Source organism: Mustelus asterias, chromosome 5, assembly GCF_964213995.1.
Source record: "Mustelus asterias chromosome 5, sMusAst1.hap1.1, whole genome shotgun sequence".
Taxonomy (NCBI): Eukaryota; Metazoa; Chordata; class Chondrichthyes; order Carcharhiniformes; family Triakidae; genus Mustelus; species Mustelus asterias.
Window position 1 is genome coordinate 79,171,132 of NC_135805.1, and position 9,416 is coordinate 79,180,547.

The following is a 9,416-nucleotide window of genomic DNA, read 5'->3' on the forward strand; positions in this document are numbered from 1 at the left end:
TGTGACCCAGTGACAGAGAAGGAACAGCAGTAAATTTCCAAATCGGAAAGTACAGGACATGGAGGGGAACCGCCAGATGGTGGTGTTCCCAGATATCTGTTGCTCTTCTCCTTCTAGAGAGTATTCGGTTTGGAATGTGCTGCTCAAGGAACCTTGGTGGGTTCCTGCAGTGCATCTTGTAGATGATGCACACGGCTCCACTGTTGATCAGTGGTGGAGAGATTGAGGGGACGCTGTCACCAAACAAATTATAATTACTGAACGAGCATGAAAATGGGAGAGATTCACACCCATTTTTTCAGCGAGCTTTTAGAAATGATCTTATTGCACTTAGTGCAAAAAAGAGGCAAATTGTGATTTCCTCCAATAATGTGAATGGATGGAGTCTATACTTGCCAGAAAGCCAGCTGCTCACACTAGAGGGTGCTGTCACTCATGCGCAGATCTGTGTGTTCTGTGCAACAGATCAGGGAGATCCGTCAGTCGCTGGCCTCCTTGTCCAATCGCCACCGCACACCCCTCCAACACCCGTCCGATCGCTGTCCCGGCCAGTCCCTGATTTCAAGGAGTGCAGCTCCCCCACCAACCTCCCCCCCCCCCCTCCCCCCGACCCCCACCTTCGTTTAGATCCTGCGCACATTATGGCCCCACCCCTGTCCCCTCCACTTACACCCTGCCCCTATCCTGGCCCTGCCCCTTAGCACTGCCCAGTGGATGGAGCCAGGGTGCCCAGTGTGCAGTACCAGCTTGGTACTGACAGGGTCCTGGTCTGGCATTGCCAGGATCCAGGCTGGCACTGCCCAAGGGAGACTGCCCATCCTGCCCCTGACCATCCAGGGAGCCTCAAAGGCCTCCGGTCCCACGAATAAGGCCATCACGTCAGGTGCAAGCAACTCAAAGGACAAGTAAATTGCTATTTCAACTGGGAAGAGAACTCGGAGGGTTGGAAGGTAAGGAGGGAAACGGTAAAAGAGTGGGTTTCACATCTCCTGCACTTGTATTTAAAAGGACCTGAAGAAAGGGAGAGACTGTTTGGGGTGACTGAGGGGCAGCCTGGATGCCATGGAAGGAATGGTCCCTCAGTATACTGAGAGGGGAGGGGAAGCTGGATTTGGTGTTGGCAGCATCATTCTGGAAGTGGCAGTAATGGCAGAGAATGATCCATTGAGCATGGAGTCTGGTGAGGAGGAAGATGAGAACCCTAAGGCGGTTCTGGCTGGATGGGGAAGAGGTGAAAGCAGAAGTGTGTGAAATTGCACAGCCATGGTTGAGGTTCCCGTCGACTAAAGTGTGGTGGAATCCTCAGCTGAGGAAAAAAACATATTGGAAGTTTTATTATGGAAGGTTGCATCATTTGGACAGACGCAACAGAGAGAGAGAAACTTGGAGAATGTGACAGATGAGCTCTTGGAAGTGGTGTGTGAGGGAGTATAGTCAAGGTAGCTGTGGGTGTCAGTGAATATTGGCTAATAGCCTAAGAAGGGAGACAGAAAAGGCAAGGAAAGGGAAGGGCTGAGGAAAACAAAGGGTCAAAACTGAAAGCAAAGTTTCCCAGTTCAGAGCAAGAGCAGGAAGTGGCCTAACAGGGGGAAAGAAATTCTCCAAGATGGATTTATCTCAGGCCTATCTGCAGATGCAGGTGCTGAAGGAGTCACAACCACTGCTAACAGTAGTCATAGGGGCCTATTCCATTATAAGCAGCTTCCCTTTGGCATCACACCAGCTTTGGCTCGTTCCAGGGGGCCATGGACCAAATTTTGAGCAGATTAAGGGCGGCACGGTAGCACAGTGGTTAGCACTGCTGCTTCACAGCTCCAGGGACCTGGGTTCGATTCCCGGCTTGGGTCACTGTCTGTGTGGAGTTTGCACATTCTCCTTGTGTCTGCGTGGGTTTCCTCCGGGTGCTCCGGTTTCCTCCCACAGTCCAAAGATGTGCGGGTTAGGTTGATTGGCCATTCTAAAATTGCCCCTTAGTGTCCGGAGATGTGTAGGTTAGAGGGATTAGCGGGTAAAATGTGTAGGGATATGGGGGTAGGGCCTGGGTGGGATTGAGGTCGGTGCAGACTCGATGGGCCGAATGGCCTGTTTCTGCACTGTAGGGTTTCTATGATTTCTATGATTGATAGGCGTCCAGTGTTATTTGGATGACATGTTAGTCATGGGTACGACAGAGGAAGAATATTTGAAGAATTTGGGGAATATCTTAAAGAGATTGCAGGAGCACAGGCTGAAGAGAGAGAAATGTGACTTCTTTGCACTCAACTGAATACCTGGGTCATGTAATTGATGGCAAGGGGTTAAACAAGGCATCCATGAAGATGCATGCCATCATGAAGGCCCCAAGATCAGACAATGTGTCCTTACTGAGGTCATATTTGATGCAATTATGATGTAAAGTTCATTCCAGATCTGACGATAGTGTTGAAACCGATGCACTTGTTGCTGGTGAAAGCCCAGCTGTGGAAGTGAACAAAAGAATGTGTGGAGGCTGACAGGAGGTAAAGCAGGCTTTGAAGAGAGTGGGAATGCGAGTTCACTTCAACCCAAAGTTACCACTATCGCTGGCACGCGATGCCTCACCCTATGGGATTGGGGTTGTCCTGTCTCACATTAGGCCAAACGGGGAGGCAAGACCTACAGCATTCACTTCCAGACCATTGACAAAAGCTGAGGAAAAGTATGCTCAGGTGGCAAAAGAAGCATTGGGATCATTTTTGATGTCAGAAAATGTTATTACTTCCTTTATGGTAGGCATTTCATGCTTCTAATAGACCATAGGCCATTGACACCCATCTTAGGACCGTACACTGGGATACTGTCTATGGCAGTGGCTCAATTGCAAAGGAGGGCATTGGTTCTGTCAGCCTACTCATATGAGATCTGGGATCTTCAGTTAGAGAAAGATCGCAATATGGATACTCTGTCAAGGCTACGTTTGCCTGGAAGTAAAGACGTGCAGTCGGGCAGCATGGTCGGTGCAGGCTTGGAGGGCCAAAGGGCCTGTTCCTGTGCTGTAATTTTCTTTGTTCTTCTTTGTTCTCTTATTGTCTGAGTGGTAGTGGATGCTCACTCCAAGTGGCCGGATTCGAGGCTATGAAGTCCACGATGGTGGAGTCAACACCAGACAAACTTGATGAAATATTTGCCTGGTTTTGGAATCCGGAACAAGTGCTCAGTGACAATGGATACAAGTTTGTGGTACAGGATTTCGCACAGTACATGGAGCACCAGGGAATCAATCACGTGAGGTTGGCACCCCATCACCCGATGATCAATATTCTGGTGGAACGATTTGTTCAGACCATGAAACAGTCTCAGTTTTCTATAGCTCTTAGAGCTAAAGGGATCATGGGCTCTGGGAGGAAGGGGATCAGGATACTGAATTTGATCATCAGCGATGATCAAAATAAATGGCAGAACAGGATTGAAAGGCTGAATGGCTTTCTCCTGTTTCTATTTTCTATGTCTCTAAAGTCGTTGCAAGGGGAGGGGTTGCAAGTGTGCGGATAATTAAATTTCTGAGTATGTACCACACATGAACATTCAGTGTTCACTCGCTTCATTGACATTCAACAGAAATTTAAGAGCCATGTTGAACCTGCTGCGGCTGGAGGAGAGCCAAGGAGAACCAAGAGGGACAGGTGGCCAGAAGAGCAGAAAGTGCAAAGTCCAGGACTTTTCAGAGAGGGGAGTTTGTTCTGGCCAGGAATTGTACCTCTGGAAAAAAGTGGGTACCGGCTACCATTGTTGCACAAGCGGAACCTTTATCCTACACGGTACAGACCAGGAGCGAGCTGCTATGAAGAAAACATGCTGAGCAGTCGGTCTCAGCATCGCAACAGAGGTGGGAAGCCCACAAATGATGGAACTGTTCATGTTGGCCCCAGTGGGTTTGCCTGAACCTCGTATTTCAGAGTCAGAGTTGATCACCCCAGTGAAGGATTCAACACCTGTGGCACCAACCACCTGCGGTCAATCAGAAAGGGACCCTCATGCTGAACGACAGGATCTTCCAGAATCCCAGGAGACTACTCTGGAACAGGTTCCAGCAACAAGGAAATAAACTCACGAAACTGCCATCCCCCATCATTATGTCCATGTGAACTGTCTGAAGGGACTTTACATTGGGGACTGTGGTAATTTGCAATGCTCTGTAAAAATAGTAGTCATTATATGTAAATGTATTCTTTCTTGTTTGTGTATATCTAGATATGTAATATATATATGTGCCTGGGTTTTCAGTTGGCAAGTTTTGGATTGAAGGAGGAGGGGTATGATATATGTTTATATGTATTATCTGTTGGGGTTTATGTTTATGCCCTTTAGTCCATTAGGGCACACATAACAAAAAGGAAATGGTTTGGACCTGGAAAATGGAACCTGATAAAATGATGGAGAGCTTTGGAGAATCTTATGTATAGATAGGAAGAGATTGGAGAAGGAAGAAAAAATAGGTTTGTGATAGGAAGATGGTCAGTTCAGTGGACAGGAAAATGCCTAAATGAAGAGTTTGCCAGCACAGACCTGGTTGTGGATTTTGAGAACAAGGTTGAAGTGGACTTTTTGGAGTTGGGGAACATTGGAGGTTGGATACATGGAGGGACAATTTCCAGAGGAGATGAGCTCAGTCACAGGCGTGGAAACAATAGTTTGATGTTTCATGGTGGGATCATAGTCTGGGGGAGTTTGTAACACGTGATGAGTTGAAGTTCAGACTCTGCAAGAAGAGGCTAGTACAAAAATCAGAAACACCATTATCAGCAGGTTTGATGACAATGATCAGACTGTCACATTTGATGATGATTTGACGAAGGCAGCATGCTAATTTGGTAAACTAAAGCAAATTTGTGCAGTTGAAGGTCCATCAAGTGCCTCTTTCTGTACTGTAATTATTTATGAGGCAGTCAAAAGCGACTTCTAAGCAGCATATTAAATCAAATTGTTTTGTGAAAAAAAGAACCATGTTAAAAGTATTGGTTAATTTTTACCAGCTCATAGTTAATCACAGGGCAATTTTAAGATGGAATGAAATGTATTTTCCACAATGATATATATTTGATATATTCTGTCCACACTCACCTGTTGTCAGGGTGATGCCAGTAACATTAAATGTGCCATTTTCAAAAGGAATTTGAATGGGATACAATAAACTTTCCAGGTGTGATTTCAATACACTATCAGACGTGCTATTTCCAGTTAGGATCAGTACAACATCCAGCTCATATTCACGCTGTGGATCGACTGTAACATTAAACAAGTAAAGAATTAGTTCAATCCCAAAATAATTAACAGCAATATTTCACAGTGAACAGTTAAACCTGGCTAGTATTTACTAATAAACAATTGACAGAGATTCAGATAAAGAAGCTCCTGCCTAATCAGTCACCTCAAATTCTTTCAGGAATAGTCATTCCAAGTGCACTGTGGAAGTTCTACAGCGTGATGTCATTGGACTTTCAAATGGAATTTTCTGAAATTTCACATTAAAGACCATATGGGAGATTTTAAATCCCACACCTTCAATGCACCTCATGAAGAGTGGGGAGATTTAGACAGCCAATTATAAGAAAAATGACCCAAACCTACTGTCAACATACCTACATCTGTCTTTACTGTAGTGGGTTTCGATGCAACTGAGAAACTCACTCTAGAAAAGCAGCTACCTTTGTTTTATTCTTTCATGGGAGATGGGTGTTGCTATCAAGGCCAGCATTTTTGTTTCCACTTTTTAAATGTCCTTGAGAAGGCCGTGGTGAGCTGCCTTCCTGAACTGTTGCAATTCCTGTGGTGCCGTCAGGAAGGATAGTCACATGAGCAGCCTGGGAATGGAGGGATAGTCACATGAGCAGCCTGGGAATGGAGGGATACAAACGATTGGTCTAGTTGGACCAAGGAGCGGCACAGGCTTGGAGGGCCGAAGGGCCTGTTTCCTGTGCTGTACTGTTCTTTGTTCTTTGTTCTTTGAAGCGAGTTCCAGGATTTTGATGTAGTGACTGTGAGGGAAGGCCAATACAAGTCTGTGTGTCTTTGTGGGGAACTTGCAGTTGATGTTGTTCCCATACATCTGCCACCCATGTCCATGAAGTGGGTTTGGAAGGTTGCTGCAGTGCAGCGAGATGTATATTCTGTGTCAAGGGTGAACACCTGTTTGTTTTCACTGATGGTTCTGGCAGATTCCCAAAACATTTAGTTTAAGTATATTTATTATTGTCACCAGTAGGCTTACATTAACACTGCAATGAAGTTACTCTGAAAATCCCCTAGCTGCCACACTCTGGCGCCTGTTCAGGTAAACTGATGGAGAATTTAGAATGGCCACTTCATCTGACCAGCACATGTTTGGACTGTGGGAGGAAACCAGAGCACCCGGAGGAAACCCACGCAGACACGCAGAGAAGGTGGAGACTGCACAGACAGTGACCTAAACCAGGAATCAAACATGAGTTCCTGGCGCTGTGAGGCAGCAGTCATGGATCTACGAGGAAAAATAGGGTCTCTAGATAACGGGGACAGGACTTCTGGATCCATGTTCCCAGCATCAATTTTGGATAAGCTATTGAGTCTCTGTAATTCTGTGAAAATCTAGATGTAAATGTTAGCTTTCAAAAAGTTTTCTGCAAATAAACAAATTTACATTTGTTACACAGTTCAGTAATGTTAAGATAATCTCCACTAGGTAGCAGTCGGTTCATATCTGCCAGTGTACTTGCATGTAGAGAAATAAACATTGTGTAAAATACCAGTATATGGTGTGGTCAATGTTGTCGCTGTCACAGGTGCAGGTGTAGTTGTGAACACAGTGCTGTGTGTGGGGGTTGTTGTTACAGATGGGAGCTCGCAGTATGTCCCTTCTGTTGGCTCACTCCTGATACAGTCACAGCTTCCAGCTCCTGTATTATTCACACTGCAGGATTGGTATTTACTACAAAATGCTGAGTTCCAAGTAAATCCACTGTCACACTTGCACTGAGTTTCATTGTTCACATATCGACAAACTAGGAGAAACAATGAAAAAATAATTAAAACATTGCCAGTATTCTGTGGGGGAGAAATTAGTTAGTGTATAATGCTGCTTCAAGTGTGCTGAACATTGTACATTAATTCCTCAGCAGCAGACAACAGCTCTCATGGGTTTCTCATTGAATTCAATGAGGAAATCTGTCTGGGCAAAGCTGGTCACATCATGTGATGCTGTTTGCCCTCGGAGAAGCGCCTGTACAGAAACAAATTTCTCCCCCATGCTTTCCATGTACAAAGTAAAGATTTATTTAGCCCACCACGTCCAATGGATTCAATATATATTTAACAAAGCTAAGAAATCAATGATCAATAATTTGAAATAAGTCAAGATTTGTAAATTGAATCTAGCCATTCAGATACTGGAAAAATATTTACTAACAAAAACATAATAGCTTTGCTGAAGCTGTGTGTGTGATTTCCACTGAACCAAAGGGGGCAGAATCAGCAATTGTCTGATATATAATTTATCAAAGTTAAACCCATTTAAACTAATTTCACTTTTGCCCTCATTTTCATGAAGAGAACTAGCAAAATGATGTTGGATAATTGTTAATATTTCTATATTGTACTGTTTTATATCATAGAAACTCATATACATGAGCGCTGTAAGATACTTGATGTAGAATTGTCCAGACTTTGTGGTTGTAATGACAAGTGAAGTTGTTTCACATTTTTTCATTGTCACAATGACTTTTTAAAATTCATTGATAGGGTGTGTGCGTCGCTGGCTGGACCACTAGAGATATTGTCTATCTCTAGTTGCTCTTGAGTAGGTGGTGGTGAGCTGCCTTCTTGCACCGCTGTAGTCCCCGAGGTGTAGGCACACCCACACAGTGCTGTCAGGGAGGGAGTTCCAGAATTTTGACCCAGTGATAGAGAGGGAATGCAATAAAATTCCAAGTCGGGAAGTGTAGGACATGGAGTGGAACCACCAGGTGGTGGTGTTCCCAGATATCTGTTGCTCTTCTCCTTCTAGAGAGTATTCGGTTTGGAATGTGCTGCCGAAGGAACCTTGGTGAGTTTCTGCGGTGCATCTTGTAGATGATGCACACGGCTCCACTGTTGATCAGTGGGGGAGAGATTGAGGGGACGCTCACACCAAACAAATTTTTAGTGTTGAAAGAGCATGAAAACAGGAGAGATTCACACCCATTTTTTCAGCGAGTTTTCAGACACGTTGTTATGTTACTTAGTGAAAAAAAGAGGCAAAGTGTGATTCCCTCCAGTAGCACGAGTTGATGGAGTCTACACTCGCCAGGAACCGGCTGTGTCCTACAAGAGGGTGCTGTTGCGCATGCGCAAATCTCTCTGTTCTGTGGCACAGAAGAGAGAAATCTGTCAGTGACCCCCCCATAATCGCCATTCCCGATCGCTGGCTGATCACCTCCACACAGCCTCCCGCCCCTGGCCGACTGCTGTCCTGGCCAATCCCGGATTTCAGAGTGTGCAGCTGCCCCCCGCCTCCGTTTAGGCCTCATGCACATCATGGCCCCAGCCCTGCCCCCTCCACTTATTCCCTGCCCCTATCCTAGCCCTGCCCCTCAGCAATGCCCTATGCCCATTGGGCAGTGCTGGGGTGCCTGGTGTGCAGTGCCAGGCTGGCACTGCCAGGGCCTCAGACTGGCACTGCCAGGCTGAAACTGCCAAGGTGGGACTGCCCATCCTACCCAGTGGGGGGGGGGGGGGGGGGGGGGTGCTCAGTGACCTCCGGTCCCACCGGTGAGGCCATCATGCCAGGTCCTCCTTGGTGGTACAAGCAAATGGCTATTTCAACTGGGAAGAGAGCTTGGGCCTTGGAAGTTAGAGAGCAAGGAGGAAAAAGGGCAGGTTTCACACCTCCTGCACTTGTATTTAAGAGGACCTTAAGAAAGGGAGAGACTGTTTGGGGTGACTGAGGGGCAGCCTGGATGCCATGGAAGGAATAGTCCCTCAGTATGCTGAGAGGGGAGGGGAAGCTGGATTTGGTTTTTGGAAGCTTCATGCTGGAAGTGGCAGTAATGGCAGCAAATGATCCATTGAATATGGAGTCTGGTGAGGAGGAAGATGAGAACCCCAAGGCGGTTCTGGCTGGGTGGGGAAGAGGTGAGAGCAGAAGTGTGTGAAATTGCACAGCCATGGTTGAGGTTCCCGTCAACTGAAGTGTGCTGGAATCCTCAAAGGAAGACAGGGTAGGTACAGAGGAGATGTCAGGGGTAAGTTTTTCACTCAGAGGGTGGTGGGTGAGTGGAATCGGCTGACGTCGGTGGTGGTGGAGGCAAACTCGTTGGGGTCTTTTAAGAGACTTCTGAATGAGTACATGGGATTTAATGGGATTGAGGGCTATAGATAGGCCTAGAGGTAGGGATATGATCAGCGCAACTTGTGGGCCGAAGGGCCTGTTTGTGCTGTGGCTTTCT

General features: G+C 46.2%; 1 protein-coding gene across 1 annotated transcript in view; it reads right to left on the reverse strand.

Moving 5' to 3' along the window:
* Positions 1–9,001, reverse strand: part of LOC144493990 (adhesion G-protein coupled receptor F1-like) — a 51,936-nt gene extending 42,935 nt beyond the window's left edge. Inside the window, exons 1-3 of the mRNA XM_078213564.1 lie at positions 8,857–9,001; positions 6,741–6,995; positions 5,080–5,241 (exon numbers count right to left, since the gene is read on the reverse strand). Coding sequence (XP_078069690.1) covers positions 5,080–5,241; positions 6,741–6,995; positions 8,857–9,001 — 562 coding nt within the window. The remainder of the gene's footprint in view (positions 1–5,079; positions 5,242–6,740; positions 6,996–8,856) is intronic.
* Positions 9,002–9,416: the final 415 nt, after the last annotated feature.